Source organism: Callionymus lyra, chromosome 10, assembly GCF_982586985.1.
Source record: "Callionymus lyra chromosome 10, fCalLyr1.hap1.1, whole genome shotgun sequence".
Classification (NCBI taxonomy): domain Eukaryota; kingdom Metazoa; phylum Chordata; class Actinopteri; order Syngnathiformes; family Callionymidae; genus Callionymus; species Callionymus lyra.
In genome coordinates, this window is record NC_141827.1 from 22,799,699 (window position 1) to 22,815,762 (window position 16,064).

The 16,064-nt window shown below is 38.2% G+C and overlaps 1 protein-coding gene across 2 annotated transcripts; it reads right to left on the reverse strand.

Moving 5' to 3' along the window:
• Positions 1–3,901: 3,901 nt before the first annotated feature.
• Positions 3,902–14,910, reverse strand: LOC148070985 (ranBP-type and C3HC4-type zinc finger-containing protein 1-like). Of its 2 annotated transcripts, XM_087801466.1 has the most exons (12): positions 14,715–14,909; positions 14,034–14,178; positions 13,867–13,963; positions 12,643–12,841; positions 11,078–11,202; positions 10,668–10,841; positions 9,052–9,212; positions 8,888–8,984; positions 7,706–7,885; positions 7,555–7,653; positions 4,089–4,232; positions 3,902–4,028 (listed from the first exon to the last, which is right to left on the reverse strand). In XM_087801466.1, exons 1-12 carry the CDS (start codon positions 14,749–14,751, stop codon positions 3,948–3,950), a joined length of 1,539 nt encoding a protein of 512 aa, XP_087657592.1. In that variant the 5' UTR covers positions 14,752–14,909; the 3' UTR covers positions 3,902–3,947. The 2 variants fall into 2 exon arrangements, with proteins under 2 accessions (XP_087657592.1, XP_087657593.1); XM_087801467.1 differs by lacking the exons at positions 8,888–8,984; positions 9,052–9,212 and having other exon boundaries at positions 14,715–14,910.
• Between the last annotated feature and the right edge of the window lie 1,154 nt (positions 14,911–16,064).

The window sequence follows — 16,064 nt, forward strand, 5'->3', positions numbered from 1 at the left end:
TTTAAAACGACCAATAGATGGCGGTGTTGCCTAAACCTCCAGGGTTAAGCGAACCACTTTATTTAGTTTTTAAAACGTATTTTTAATCTACTAACTACTACGAACTATTTATGAACATAACACAGAATTTTTTCACAGTTTCTATGTAATTTACATCTACACAACAACAACGATTGAAATGTGTGTGTGTGTGTGTGTGTGTGTGTGTGTGTGTGTGTGTGTGTGTGTGTGTGTGTGTGTGTGTGTGTGTGTGTGTGTGTGTGTGTGTGTGTGTGTGTGTGTGTGTGTGTGTGTGTGTGTGTGTGTGTGTGTGTGTGTGTGTGTGTGTGTGTGTGTGTGTGTGTTTGCATTGATCTGTATTTAGTCACCTCTCGACAACACATAAATCGTGGTCTGAAGTCCAGGATAAAAATACCTTCTCTAGCCGGGGTGCAGGAGCCAATCAGCGCGCCTCCTGCAGGAGGAGCCTGCAGCTCTGCGGCGCTTCACAAAGTTGCGCCACATCACTGTGTCACCTGCAACCTTGGGCTCCTCTAACCCTGCTCGTCCCTTTCCTTTCCAGTCATCTTAACCTCGAGGACCTCCAGAGATGTTGGCGTGCACGGAGATGATCACCATGTGTCTGCAGAAATTAAAGTAGTTGGTTCAAAACAAATTTTCTTTATAGCTTATGTGGTCGGCTTGGTGCCTTTCCAGGGTGTCCCTTCAGCCCTTGCTAGATTACTGCTTGGTTCATCTTGAGTCGTCCCTGATGACTGTCACGGTTGAGTAGATTATATATATTTTGTAAATAATATTAGTTGTTTTGGTGAGCCTTCCTGTGATTAAATGGCTGACTTTCCAGGGTGTCCCCTATCATTACAATTAAAGATACATATGGGAGTGAACGACGGTGAGCTCTGCGTTGGATCCGCTGCAGTTCGCCTACAGGCCAAAGATGGGGGTGGACGACGCCGTCATCTACCTGCAGCACCGGGCACTGACTCATCTGGAAGCCGCCGGTAGCACTGTGAGAGTCATGTTTTTTGACTTCTCAAGTGCTTTCAACACCATCCAGCCGGCGCTGCTAAGGAAGAAGATGGAGGACGCAGGAGTTGGGACACAGCTGGCAGCATGGACGATGGACTACCTCACCAACAGGCCGCAGTATGTGAGGCTGCAGGACTGCAGGTCTGAGGTGACCATCTGCAGCACCGGGGTGCCTCAAGGGACAGTGCTGTCACCTTTCCTTTTTTCCCTCTACACGGCGGACTTTACCTATGACTCCAGCAGCTGTCACCTCCAGAAGTTTTCTGACGACTCGGCCATTGTGGGCTGCGTGTCTGGGGGGGGGCGAGCTGGAGTACAGGTCAGTCATCAAGGACTTTGTTGACTGGTGTGAGAGCAACTACCTTTGCTTAAACACCGGTAATACAAGGGAGATGGTGATTGACTTCAGGAAAAAGTCCCCACCACATCAACCGGTGAGCATCCAGGGCTCGGACATTGAGCTAGTGGACAGCTTCAAATACCTGGGTGTTCACCTCAACAATAAACTGAACTGGTCCACACACATCAACGCCGTGTACAAGAAGGGCCGAAGTCGCCTCCACCTCCTGGGGAGACTGAGGTCCTTCGGAGTGTGCAGACCACTTTTAAGGACCTTTTATGACTCCGTGGTAGCCTCTGCTATCCACTACGCTGTGGTCTGCTGGGCAGCAGGCAGCACGGACCGGGACAGGAAGAGACTCAACAGGCTGGTCACGAGGGCCGGCTCTGTCCTGGGCCGCTCGCTGGACTCGGTGGAGGAGGTGGGAGAGAGGAGGACACTCTCCAGACTATCCTCCATCAGGGACAACGCCCTTCACCCACTGCACCTGACCGTTATAGAAGGTCCTTCATCCCAACTGGTGTCAGGATATTTAACTCTCTACTTTAAATATCCTGATGCTAATCCGTAGTGTGTTTTTCTTCTCGTGTGCTTTTTATTTTTATTTTTATTTTTTTCCCGTTTTTATTTCTATTTTATTTTATTTTATTCTATTTTATTTTGTTAATAGTGTTAAATTTCTATTTTTTGTAAATAATTGTATATTCTTAAGATCGTTTTTATATTATTTTGTATTATCTCTTTTATTATTTCTTTTTCCTTGCACTTTATTTTTTAAACTGCGCTGTTGTGAAAGTGTGTTTCCCCTCTGGGGATGAATAAAGCTTTTCTATTCTATTTTCTATTCTATAATATGGTGATAGAGTTTATTTATTTATTTATTATTTATGTATTTATTCACATTAAAATGAAGAATGTGATATAATGATATCGTGAAAAGTCCCAAATAGAGTTAGCAACATCCCTTTTTTTAAAGTAATACTATCAATATTAAATAAGACAAGAAATAAGTATAATTTCCTTTGAAAAAAATATTTCATTTTAAATAATGAAAGATTTACATGCAACAGAATAACTAACGCTGTCATGTTCTGGCAATCATATATTTGTATATATATACAAATATACATATATAAACAAGAACATCTACTCGTTTTCCATCAAATTTCTATCTTCCTAACATTTTTCTGTTTATGCAATTTTTTATTTACCTTCTCTATTGAAATAGATAATCTCTGTTCTTAAAACACTTTTAAAACTAGGATAACTTAATCCAATTTAATCTAGACAAACGTTAATCAGCATCATTTTGAGCAAACCATCACATGGGCCAAAAAAAATGACTCAAAAAGCCATATTTGGACCCTGATCCTTGAGTTTGACTCTGATTAAGACTAATAGAAGTCTATGGGAACATGAACATTAATTCTCCTTTAAACTATTACATTTGTAACAGATCCTGACAGACTGTGTGTCAATGAAATGTAGATGAGATGGATGGAAACACGGTGAGGGTAAAATATTTCAACAAAATTATACACCATCAGGTGATTTAAAAACATTATAAAATTGACATGCACTCACCTGAGAGATATCGTGAATAAAGGTCAGAGCCAGACCCCTAAATTTAAATTTGAAAAGTGTATACAAAATAAAGTAAATTACATTTTATAAGGCAAAAAAAGAGAACTTTATTTGGATAACACATTTTTTAAATAATGGTTAGCACAATACTTCTGCTTTGGCACAAATCTTACATTTTTTTTAATATATTATTCAAGATTATTTTTTTTAAAGAGACCCTGATGAGAACAAAATGTGTTACTGTTATTTGATAGCTTTGTTAGCTTAGCATAATAGCATTCATTTGTTCGAGTTAGCATCTCCGCTTGCTTTGGTTGGTTAGCAATTAGCTTAACTTCTTAAAAAGGAATCGTTATTTAAGACAACACATCAGGACAACATGCAACAGATCGACAGTTGACGCAACATATGGTCAGATGACACGCAGGACGACGCAACCGCAGACGGCGATTTGTGGCACTTATGGAACGCCATACTTTTCAACAAACGCTGTTCAATTATTATCATCTTCAAGCTAAAACAACACACAAGAGAGACGGTATTTTAAACACACTATTAGCTACTGGCTAGCAAGGGTTCCTTCTGGGTCATTGGTAAAGAAAAAGTAGCTACTGGGAGCTACTAGGTTGTAGCTCTCAAAAACTACTCCAGCTCTCAAAACACTAAATGGATATTTTATATTTAACATAACCAGAAAAAGAAACTAAACACTCAAAAATGAAAGTTCCCAGCATTGATTTTTCTCTACAGAGAACAAATGAAGTACAATATATCAAAAATAGCAAGGAGTGTATCCATACTTTAGTGGTTTTAAGGCACAATAAACATTCACTTTTTTTTAAAGATTTATAACACGTGTTACTAGTGTACCCTGAGAACGTTTACATTTCTTCTGTCATTCAACCTTACTTGGAGAGTGCCTCCCAATAATCTTGATTATAATTCAGATTCAATGAGAAAAAAAGCGTTTTTAATTCATGACATCGTCCAAATGTCAGTGACAATTTTGGCAATTGGGATGACAGAGTTGGTTGTTGACGCGACACCCGCAGCCTCCACTTGCGTCTCCAGTACCCTGTGGAGACGACGCACCGTTAAACGTTGAACCAACTCTCTGTGTTGCCCGCTCACTCACGTTCGGACCCCAGCGAGCCTGTTTGGTGACCCAGCAGATTTCCGTCTTGCACATCACGCAGCAGATCCAGTCGCAGCCGTCCTTCTTCTGGACGATGATGTCGCACCGCGGACAATGCATGGCCTCGCCGCTCTGCAGCAGGTTCTGAACAAAGAGAGTGACTCCACATGAATAGGAGTCTCACACATGTACAATAGTCCAAAATCTCACACATGTACAATAGTGCAAAATCTCACACATGTACAATAGTCCAAAATCTCACACATGTACAATAGTCCAAAATCTCACACATGTACAATAGTCCAAAATCTCACATGTACAATAGTCCAAAATCTCAAACCTGTGTAGAAGTCCAAAATCTCACACATGTACAATAGTCCAAAATCTCACACATGTACAATAGTCCAAAATCTCACACCTGTGTAGAAGTCCAAAATCTCACACATGTACAATAGTACAAAATCTCACACCTGTATAGAAGTCCAAAATCTCACACATGTACAATAGTCCAAAATCTCACACCTGTATAGAAGTCCAAAATCTCACACATGTACAATAGTCCAAAATCTCACACATCAATAGTCCAAAATCTCATACTTTTGTAGAAGTCCAAAATCTCACACATGTACAATAGTCCAAAATCTCACACCTGTATAGAAGTCCAAAATCTCACACATGTACAATAGTCCAAAATCTCACACCTGTATAGAAGTCCAAAATCTCACACATGTACAATAGTCCAAAATCTCACACCTGTATAGAAGTCCAAAATCTCACACATGTACAATAGTCCAAAATCTCACACCTGTGTAGAAGTCCAAAATCTCACACATGTACAATAGTCCAAAATCTCACACCTGTGTAGAAATCCAAAGTCTCACAGGTGAAAAGGAGTTAAAAATCTCACACCTGTATATAAGTCAGAAGTCTCACACATGTACAATAGTCCAAAATCTCACACCTGTAAAGAAGTCTAAAATCTCACACATGTACAATAGTCCAAAATCTCACACATGTATAGAAGTCCAAAATCTCACACCTGTAAAGAAGTCCAAAGTCTCACAGGTGAAAAGGAGTTAAAAATCTCACGCCTGTATACAAGTCAGAAGTCTCAGAGGTGAAAAGAAGTTAAAAATCTCACGCCTGTATAGAAGTCCAAAATCGCACAGGTGTAGAGGAGTTCAAAATGTTACACATGTATAGAAGTCTAAAGTCTCACAGGTGTAGAGGAGTCCAAAATCTCACACCTGTATATAAGTCTAAAGTCTCACAGGTGAAAAGGAGTTCAAAATCTCACACCTGTATAGAAGTCTAAAGTCTCACAGGTGAAAAGGTGTTCAAAATCTCACACCTGTATAGAAGTCTAAAGTCTCACAGGTGTAGAGGAGTCCAAAATCTCATACCTGTATAGAAGTCCAAAATCTCACAGGTGAAAAGGAGTTAAAAATCTTACACCTATATAGAAGTCTAAAGTCTCACAGGTGTAGAAGAGTTCAAAATCTTACACATGTATAGAAGTCTAAAGTCTCACAGGTGAAAAGGAGTTAAACATCTCACACCTGTATAGAAGTCTAAAGTCTCACAGGTGAAAAGGAGTTCAAAATCTCACACCTGTATAGAAGTCTAAAGTCTCACAGGTGTAGAGGAGTCCAAAATCTCACACCTGTATAGAAGTCTAAAGTCTCACAGGTGAAAAGGAGTTCAAAATCTCACACCTGTATAGAAGTCTAAAGTCTCACAGGTGTAGAGGAGTCCAAAATCTCACACCTGTATAGAAGTCTAAAGTCTCACAGGTGAAAAGGTGTTCAAAATCTCACACCTGTATAGAAGTCTAAAGTCTCACAGGTGTAGAGGAGTCCAAAATCTCATACCTGTATAGAAGTCCAAAATCTCACAGGTGAAAAGGAGTTAAAAATCTTACACCTGTATAGAAGTCTAAAGTCTCACAGGTGTAGAAGAGTTCAAAATCTTACACATGTATAGAAGTCTAAAGTCTCACAGGTGAAAAGGAGTTAAACATCTCACACCTGTATAGAAGTCTAAAGTCTCACAGGTGAAAAGGAGTTCAAAATCTCACACCTGTATAGAAGTCTAAAGTCTCACAGGTGTAGAGGAGTCCAAAATCTCACACCTGTATAGAAGTCTAAAGTCTCACAGGTGTAGAGGAGTCCAAAATCTCACACCTATATAAATAAATATTACTTACTTACTTACTTACCTGTATAGAAGTCTAAAGTCTCACAGGTGTAGAAGAGTTCAAAATCTTACACCTGTATAGAAGTCTAAAGTCTCACAGGTGTAGAAGAGTTCAACATCTCACACATGTATAGAAGTCTAAAGTCTCACAGGTGTAGAAGAGTTCAACATCTCACACCTGTATAGAAGTCTAAAGTCTCACAGGTGTAGAAGAGTTCAACATCTCACACATGTATAGAAGTCTAAAGTCTCACAGGTGTAGAAGAGTTCAACATCTCACACCTGTATAGAAGTCTAAAGTCTCACAGGTGTAGAAGAGTTCAAAATCTCACACATGTATAGAAGTCTAAAGTCTCACAGGTGTAGAAGAGTTCAAAATCTCACACCTGTATAGAAGTCTAAAGTCTCACAGGTGTAGAAGAGTTCAAAATCTCACACATGTATAGAAGTCTAAAGTCTCACAGGTGTAGAAGAGTTCAAAATCTCACACATGTATAGAAGTCTAAAGTCTCACAGGTGTAGAGGAGTCCAAAATCTCACACCTGTATAGAAGTCTAAAGTCTCACAGGTGTAGAGGAGTCCAAAATCTCACACCTGTATAGAAGTCTAAAGTCTCACAGGTGAAAAGGAGTTCAAAATCTCACACCTGTATAGAAGTCTAAAGTCTCACAGGTGTAGAGGAGTCCAAAATCTCACACCTGTATAGAAGTCTAAAGTCTCACAGGTGTAGAGGAGTCCAAAATCTCACACCTGTATAGAAGTCTAAAGTCTCACAGGTGTAGAAGAGTTCAAAATCTCACACATGTATAGAAGTCTAAAGTCTCACAGGTGTAGAAGAGTTCAAAATCTCACACCTGTATAGAAGTCTAAAGTCTCACAGGTGTAGAAGAGTTCAAAATCTCACACATGTATAGAAGTCTAAAGTCTCACAGGTGTAGAGGAGTTAAAAATCTCACACCTGTTTAGAAGTCTAAAGTCTCACAGGTGAAAAGGAGTTAAAAATCTCACACCTGTATAGAAGTCTAAAGTCTCACAGGTGTAGAAGAGTTCAACATCTCACACCTGTATAGAAGTCTAAAGTCTCAGGTGTAGAGGTGTTAAAAATCTCACACCTGTTTAGAAGTCTAAAGTCTCACAGGGGTAGAGGATTTCAAAATCTTACACATGTATAGAAGTCCCTCTTCATTGTGAAAGTGACACGATGTAAAAGACATTGGACCCAACGTCTCTGAACGATGACTCATCTCTATGACAACATTGTGTGACTCACGTCCAGCATCTGTTTGGTCTGCTTTGCAGCCTCGTCGTTCTCCGCCCGGACGCGGAGGTCATCCTGGTAATCTTTGCAGTTCATGCCCGTGTGTATGGCCTGTAAACAACACCATTAGCTTCGCACAGAAACTTGGGAAGACAACAGTTACCCTGCAGAGGATGCAGTTGACGGATTGACACAGAGGGCAGTGGAACTCGTTGACTTCGTCCTCGTAGATGCACCATCCGCGACAGTTGGGCGTCTTGCAGTGGAAGCTTTGATCTGAGCGACTCTCTGCGATCGTCAGACGCAGTTCCAGGAAGCGCTGGTGCTCCTCTTCCGTCAGCAGCTGAAAAAAACAATATTATGTTCCTAACAAGAAGTTTAATTGTCACATTGAACTACGCTATTAAATTAGTTTATAGTTTTACTTCAGAAGTATATTTGAAAAAGCTCATTGCTGATATACAGCAGCGTAAAAGTAACATTTTGACGTTATTTGTTTAGAGTTTTTGTTTTTTTATTTCTCTATTGTCCATGATGATGTCATGACCCAGCCACTAGTGCTACACTACTAGTACTATATATATATACTATTATTCAAGACCGTTGAGCAAAAATAGGAAGGGACAAATAAAATTGTAATATAATGGCATTGTGAATATTTTCAGATCCAGATCTTTAGTTTTAAGTCTGAATAATGTAAAAAAAAATAAAAGTAAAAGACATTAAAAAATATTTGATTTGAGTGTAACAACTTAGATAATACCACTGCTTTGGCACACATTACCAATGATTTGTAAAAAAAAAAAAGAAACCTTGATGATGAAAAATCTATCACTATTATTTCATAGCTTTGTTGGCTCAGCATACTAGCGTGCAAAATACATGAAAGTAAATTCAAAATTAAGCCTTAGTTTTAATTGGATTTTAAATAATGTAATGTTTTTAATTTATTATATTTAATAATTATAAAGAATACAAATATTGCATGGTTGAAATAGTTGACATTTATTTAAATTAAAATAAAATAAAAATGAAAATAAAAAGTGTTCTTATGCCATATAATCAATTGTTTAATTGTATTTTATATACATTGGATTTAAAAAATATGATATAAAAGCAAAGGAGAAAATATAGAAACAAATACCTATAAAAAGAAAAACTAAAAGATAGATAAGAGCAGAAGAAACATAGCCATTGGAAACTTTTCTAAAGTCAGATTACTGTGGCCCCCGGGGCTATAATTATACATACCACTACTGATATGATCTTCTAACAGTAGGGGGAGCCAGAAACAATGTATAATGGATATTTCACCTCATAATAATGTCATTGTCAAAGCACCTACCGCAGCAATCTCTCGGTCTAGCACTTTACTGTTGCATTCCTCGGGACAGGAGATTTCTGCATCTTGAGTGTTGACTATTGTTCCTCTCAAACACTCCCTGCAAACAATGATATACAAAGCATTTAAAAGTGACACCACTAAACAAATCGCTGGCTGCACTTTACCTGCAGAACGTGTGAAGACACTCCCTGAGTACGACGCCCACTCCTGGCGGCAGGTCATTGAAGCAGATCGGACAATTCTCCTCACCTCTGTTCGGTATCAGATCTTGTTCATCGGTCGCTAATAAGCTCATGTAGTTCTTCTCTCGCTCCACCATCTGAAGCTGTATTCAAACAAAGAGCCTGAATAACTTGAGGTTTTAATGCAATTTGAAGATATACAAAGGGAATGCTGGGAAAACAATTCAACCCATACGGTGTTTAGATTTTAGTTAAACGAGAGTTTAAAATCCAAGAGGTTTTTTTAACCAAACTTTTATTACATTTTTTTAATTCCCTTAAAGTCCATTTTTATGGCTATTTTAGAGGAACAGCAGCTTTTGGCACTTTATTATTGGCTTCCTAGTTTTAAAGCAGATGTTCGCCCCTAGTAATGTCACATGGTAAAAACATTCTAATAATTTATCAAAACGTAATAGTTATTTTATGGGCAGAAATCTCATAAAAGAAGTTTGAAAACTAAGAACCTCTAAAAAAATGTTTTATGTTATAGTAGCGCCCTAGAAGATAAAATGATGGACACTTCTGTTTTAGTCCCTGTGTCTGACTTAAATAGGCTATGGAAAACATTAGAATTTATTTTTTCTTCTAAGAGATTAAAGCCTTATTTTTGACAGAGGGAGTTTTTCTTTTATTGTGGTTTCATTAAGATTTGTCACTTCCTATTTTCTCATTCTCTGTCCACTAGGGCTTGATTGATGGCACAGCTAGACCTTCAGACCAGTGTGATCTCATTTTTCTTTACCCCTATTGGATTTTGCCTTTTTGTCCTAAAGAGCATTTCAGATGTTTTTTTTGGATTGAATGTTTTGTCCTTGTTCTTGTTTTTTTGTTTTTTTCGGTTTAATTCCCGGGGATTTGGAGATTTCCTGTCATTTGTCATTTTCGACTCCATGTGTAAGATTTTGGACTCCTATTCATGTGTGAGATTTTGGACTCCTATTCATTCATGTGTGAGATTTTGGACTCCTATTCATGTGTGAGATTTTGGACTCCTATTCATGTGTGAGATTTTGAACTCCTATTCATTCATGTGTGAGATTTTGGACTCCTATTCATTCATGTGTGAGATTTTGGACTCCTATTCATGTGTGAGATTTTGGACTCCTATTCATGTGTGAGATTTTGGACTCCTATTCATGTGTAAGATTTTGGACTCCTATTCATTCATGTGTGAGATTTTGGACTCCTATTCATTCATGTGTGAGATTTTGGACTCCTATTCATGTGTGAGATTTTGGACTCCTATTCATGTGTGAGATTTTGGACTCCTATTCATGTGTGAGATTTTGGACTCCTATTCATGTGTGAGATTTTGGACTACTATACATGTGTTAGATTTTGGACTCCTATTCATGTGAGAGATTTTGGACTTTGTTTTATGAGAAAACGGACTCTTACTTAACATATTTAAATGTACACTTCCATACAGAAGGTAAGAACTTTGCCTATTTTGTAAGCAGCCAGATGGAACTTTGTATAAGTATTTTAAAAAAACTGGTTGACAGAAAACACACGCACATCTCTGGCAGGGTAACGTGTCGTCCTACAACCCTTACCTCTTCGTACAGCGCCACGAACGCCTCTTCTTTCACGAGACGCAGCGCCTCGTCAGGGTCCGGCTCCCAGACATCAGGGATTTCATATTCCTCCGGTCGTTCGGCACTGCACATCTCGCAGCCCGGTCGCGAGGGCTTGTTCTTAAACGTGCATGATGGACATTCCCAGCCCGGCTACAAAGACAGGTTACACATGCTCAGCGGAGGCGGATCATCGAGGAGGGTCAGTGATTAAGAGGGAGTTCAACGAATGAAGGGGGGATTGAGAGGAGCCACAGAAACAGTTCAGGGGTGAGAAAAATGTTGCCAAGAGACACCAGGAAACCAAAGATCCTCAATCCCAAAAGATGCACAGAAATTACGGAAGGACCTGTGACGAACAAGGATGACCTGTGTGGGTACATTCTGACCTGTTCCGAAGCTTCTGGAGTCTGAATTTTGGGAGGAGGGATATCAATCCTTTGTATTTGAGCTACTTGTTCGTCATTTCCACCTCTGGGCATAAGATCCAATGTCTTCATGGACTCCACGATGCCTACGATCAATCACCCATAACACCACGTGTTAATTGAACAATAAATGAACGTCAAATCTCAACTATTTTCTACTTTTAATCAATTGATTATGTATTCTCCCTTTTTTTAGGCGATGATGTATTTACACATATTTTATTAAGTGACGACTAAAGGTTAAAAACTTGATAATGCATCATTACAATGATTAAAAGATCTACAGTGCAAAAAAAAAAACCCTAATATAACACATACTTCTGCCAAGGGAGTTATTTAAAAACAACATAGACAACATTAGAAGCTATACATGTACATCTGGAACTACAAAACCCCCACAAAAAATATCACATTTCCTTAAATTGTATTCAATCCTGTTCGTCTGCTTTTGAGTTACTCTGGCGAAATACAAGCTCCTTGACAATAGTTATAAAATAATAAGACTTTTCAATACTGCCAGATTTTGCCTTCAAAAAAAGGAATTTGATTGTACAAAGCTTGAATATAATGTATATTCTTTATATTAGTAGCAGCATTTTATGCTCCTTTAAAAATAAACATTGCTAGTGAAGTGTTTAAAGAGACATTCTTTTTTGGCAGAAAGAAAACAAAACATTATTCTATTTACGTGACACATACCAGTTTAATGTTTTGTTTTAAAGTAAACATTGTATATTTCCCTTTTATTTAGTAATTATCTCTATTCTAATTTTTTTTTTTTTACTTGTCCCAGTGATCCCCAACAACCAGGCCGTGGGGCATTTGTTGTCAAAAAATATATATATATTTATTCGTATATCTGATTTAACTATAATAACAGTGTGAAAAGTGTTTTATTTTGAAAAAACGACCTAATATTATCCAAAGTAATTTCAGTCTGTGACTCTTGACACTACAAACAGTCAAACAGACAAATTTTTAATGACAAAAATTTGTATTTTTGCAGAGAAACCAGCTACGGATTCCTTCTGTCTCAGTTATATGTTAAAATGAATTCTTCATGAACTTGTTTTTTTTTTGTGCTGGTCATGCTTTTTATTTTTTGCAGTTTTAATCTTATGGTTCGGTTAATGGTGCAAAAATGCAGAAAATAAGGTAACATTGGTTAAATATTAATACACATGTGGTTATGATGTAAAAAAAAAATAAGTGAGTTGTGGGAATAAAAATTAAACACCCAAGCATGAAAAATATATAGAAAAAAATCAAACGATTAAAGGGAAAGCTACATATTTGATTGAAGGTGGCGCTAGAGTTATTATTACATCATAGACCAATGGCAGCCACGTAGTAGGCGTAACGGATGAGGAATCTATTTGGAGAGATGGCAAAACAAGTTTGTCACCTCTTTGAGGATGTAACACGACAGACTAAACAAAGAAATCCATTTCTGGTTTTGACAATCAGTGTCAGATAATTTCACCGACTGATTTTTTTTGGGGGGAATTGAAAAGTGTAGATTTAACCCTGGAAAAGCTGCTGATCCTGCTCCAGGTGCTGCTGCCGATGCGTGAGGTGGGCGGCGCGGGGCGACAGCAGGAACAGGAAGGCCTTGTCGTCGCTGGATCGGACGCCGTGGCTGTGCAGAGTCTCCCGGTCCTGTGCCAGGCGCTTCCCAATGACCCATCGCTGGAGGTCAGGATGGAACCCATAGGTGTTGTTAATCTGGAGACACAACAGCGTGTTTCAATACTTTGTATAATCGTTATTTTTGACGTTTGAATTTAAAAAAGGTACATCGATGAGACTGAATCTATGAATGAAGGGGGGAAAAAAATCATATTTAAATCGGAATTATCATTATGATCAATTGTTTAGTGATGAGGTATCACGATACAGCGTCTTCAAGGCCACTAGATGTCACTCTCTGTTTGAAAATGATGCCAGGTTTTATTGAATTAGTAAATCAGAGCAAAGATATATTTTCGGTACTTAAAGTCGCACTTAAAAGCCTTTAAGCTTCTCAAAAAAACGAGTGGAAACGAGTGCGCTTTATAATCCGGAGCACCATATATATGAACATTACCTGGTGGGTGATTTGTTTGCTAACACTTTCAATGACTCCTCCATGCGGTGGGCGGGATTACGTCATTGCTTCATCAGGGGGTGGTATTAACGACGCACGTCACATGATGGCGGACGTCTATGGAGTAAGATTACTGCCACCGTTTTGAGCGAGTGTGTCTTGTTTGTTGTACACTCAAAATCACTCTGCTGCGCGCTCAACCAGTCATACACGTGCTTTAACATGCCATACACGCACGCTCTAGCCGTCATACACGCACTCAACTTCACTACTCAACACCAGTCTCACGTGCTGCTGCTTGAAGCCTTTAATCATTATTTGAACATCGTTTACATGGGAGTGAACAGAGTTTTCAGAACGCTTAATGAAGTTTGACTTCATCTGACTGTTTTGTTGACATTCCCTTTAGCAAAGCTTTATCTAGTGGATGCATAACGCTACCCCAGTCTAACGTTTGACTGTATCTTTTATTCTATGCGCCCTATTTATGAAAACAGTTCTAAAATAGGCCATTCATTGAAGGTGCGCCTTATAATACGCCTAATAGTGCAGAAAATACGGTATATAGAAGAGTGTGCCATCTAGTGGGCTTTCAAAATGGAGACACTTTATCGTGATGCCTCATCAGTGGTTATAATTAACAACCTCTTCAAACTCATTTTACCTCGTTTTTCAGCTCCAAGATGGTCATTTCCGACAAAACCTGGACCGATATCGGCACACAATTCTCAGACAGGGCGTCCTCCACGCCGACACATAACCTAAGACACAAACAAGTGTAAACACAAATCCTGTTGCCGTCGTAATGATAAATCTTGGAAAGGGTCGCACCTGAAGGATTCGTGAGGATAAGCCTGTCTGTGGATGCTGACGGTCACGGGGAGGCTGAGTTCTGAGAGCTCCCTGGAGAGTCTGGACGCCTTCTCGCCATCTCCACAACTCAGAGCTTTACTCAGAGACGTGGCCAGCTCTTCGGCTGCAGGGAACACAAATCAGACTAGGAATCACTTTGAATACTGCGGGTATTTTTTGGGGACTTTTCTGAATGATAAAACTCACACTCTAGAGTAAACCAGTTTTTCCTGTTGCTGAATTGAGTCACATGGAGAAAACGAAACCAACAAGAGATGAAAGAAAATCAAATGCTGTTTTTTTTTTATGTACGAGTTAAGGTTAAGTGATCTTTTTAGTATATATTTTTTTAGTATTTTTTTTAATTATTATTGTTTAGGCGCTTTGTGACCCTGGTCTAGAAAATCGCTCTATAAACATATATAAGTGAATCGACTACAGATAGTTGCGTCACAGTTTGCGTCACAAAGACACTTTAAAGAAAACTTGACCATTTGAATTAACCTACTTCTTAAGTAACAATATCAACATAAACTTTAAATACGCACTTTGTAGAGACATGTGGAACACAAAACACAAAAGGTACTGTTCATTTCAGACTAAAATAAGTATATTTCACACTGTATTATAAACACTTCTTGGCCAAATAAATGTACTCACCGTGGGATAAATCGATCGGGTTGTTTTCTGCGTACATGACTTCAAAGTGAAGATCAAGAACGAAAAAAAAGTGTCGTAACCTCTTTTCCACGACTTCCTTCAAAACATTTCCCGATATATTTAACACATTTCTAGGTGATTTTTTGTTGAATAGACAAGAGACGCAGTTGTTTTGCCTTTTTCTTTACAGAGGAAAACAAAATTGAAAGTTGAAATGCCGGAAGTGGATAACGTTTCGTCCCGCCCCTTTAAAAAATAAAAAATATATAAACTGCAATTAATATAGTAAGAATAATATAATAAACGGAAAATATTAACTATATTAATGATTAAATAAAAAAATAAAAAAATAAAATTCTGCGAAACGTTGCAATTTTTCTTTTTTTAAAAAACAAAAAAAACAAATCCTCCTTTACTCTCAAATGACGTATGACCTACAAAGAATATAATTGTCGTCATCAAAGACAGATCCGTATATTATTAAAATATTTTTCTTTTAACTAAATATCTCGAATTCCACTTAAAACGGTGATACGAGTCGAATTAATGAATTTTGAATGATAATGTTTAAAAGTGTAGCGTGTAAATAATCTTAAAAGTGGAGAGGACTAATATTTACAATGTCGCGAAATGTATTATGCAATTCAAAAACCTTAAATTAATATTGTTTATCGTTTTAATTTATAATATGATCATTTTTATTTTTTATTATTTTGCTACAATGACGACTAAATGAACCAGAATTTCTACGTCACATAGGACTAGTATCCGATTTTTTAAATAAGCAACTTATTGTAAATTCCAGTTTTGTTTCGAAACCGACGCCAAAAAAATGATTCTAACTCAAGTATTATTTATTGTAATTCATTCTCCTTCAATGAAGCATTTTTTAAAACGACCAATAGATGGCGGTGTTGCCTAAACCTCCAGGGTTAAGCGAACCACTTTATTTAGTTTTTAAAACGTATTTTTAATCTACTAACTACTATGAACTATTTATGAACATAACACAGAATTTTTTCACGGTTTCTATGTAATTTACATCTACACAACAACAACGATTGAATTGTGTGTGTGTGTATGTGTTTGCATTGATCTGTATTTAGTCACCTCTCGACAACACATAAATCGTGGTCTGAAGTCCAGGATAAAAATACCTTCTCTAGCCGGGGTGCAGGAGCCAATCAGCGCGCCTCCTGCAGGAGGAGCCTGCAGCTCTGCGGCGCTTCACAAAGTTGCGCCACATCACTGTGTCACCTGCAACCTTGGGCTCCTCTAACCCTGCTCGTCCCTTTCCTTTCCAGTCATCTTAACCTCGAGGACCTCCAGAGATGTTGGAGATGATCACTA

Coding starts and splice junctions, on each gene's coding strand:
- LOC148070985 (XM_087801466.1), bottom strand. CDS start 14,751: ATGTACGCAGAAAACAACCCGATCGATTTATCCCACG. Junction 7,654..7,705: donor TCAACTGCATCCTCTGCAGG/GTAACTGTTGTC, acceptor TGTTGTTTACAG/GCCATACACACGGGCATGAA. Junction 4,233..7,554: donor AGACCAAACAGATGCTGGAC/GTGAGTCACACA, acceptor CTCTTTGTTCAG/AACCTGCTGCAGAGCGGCGA.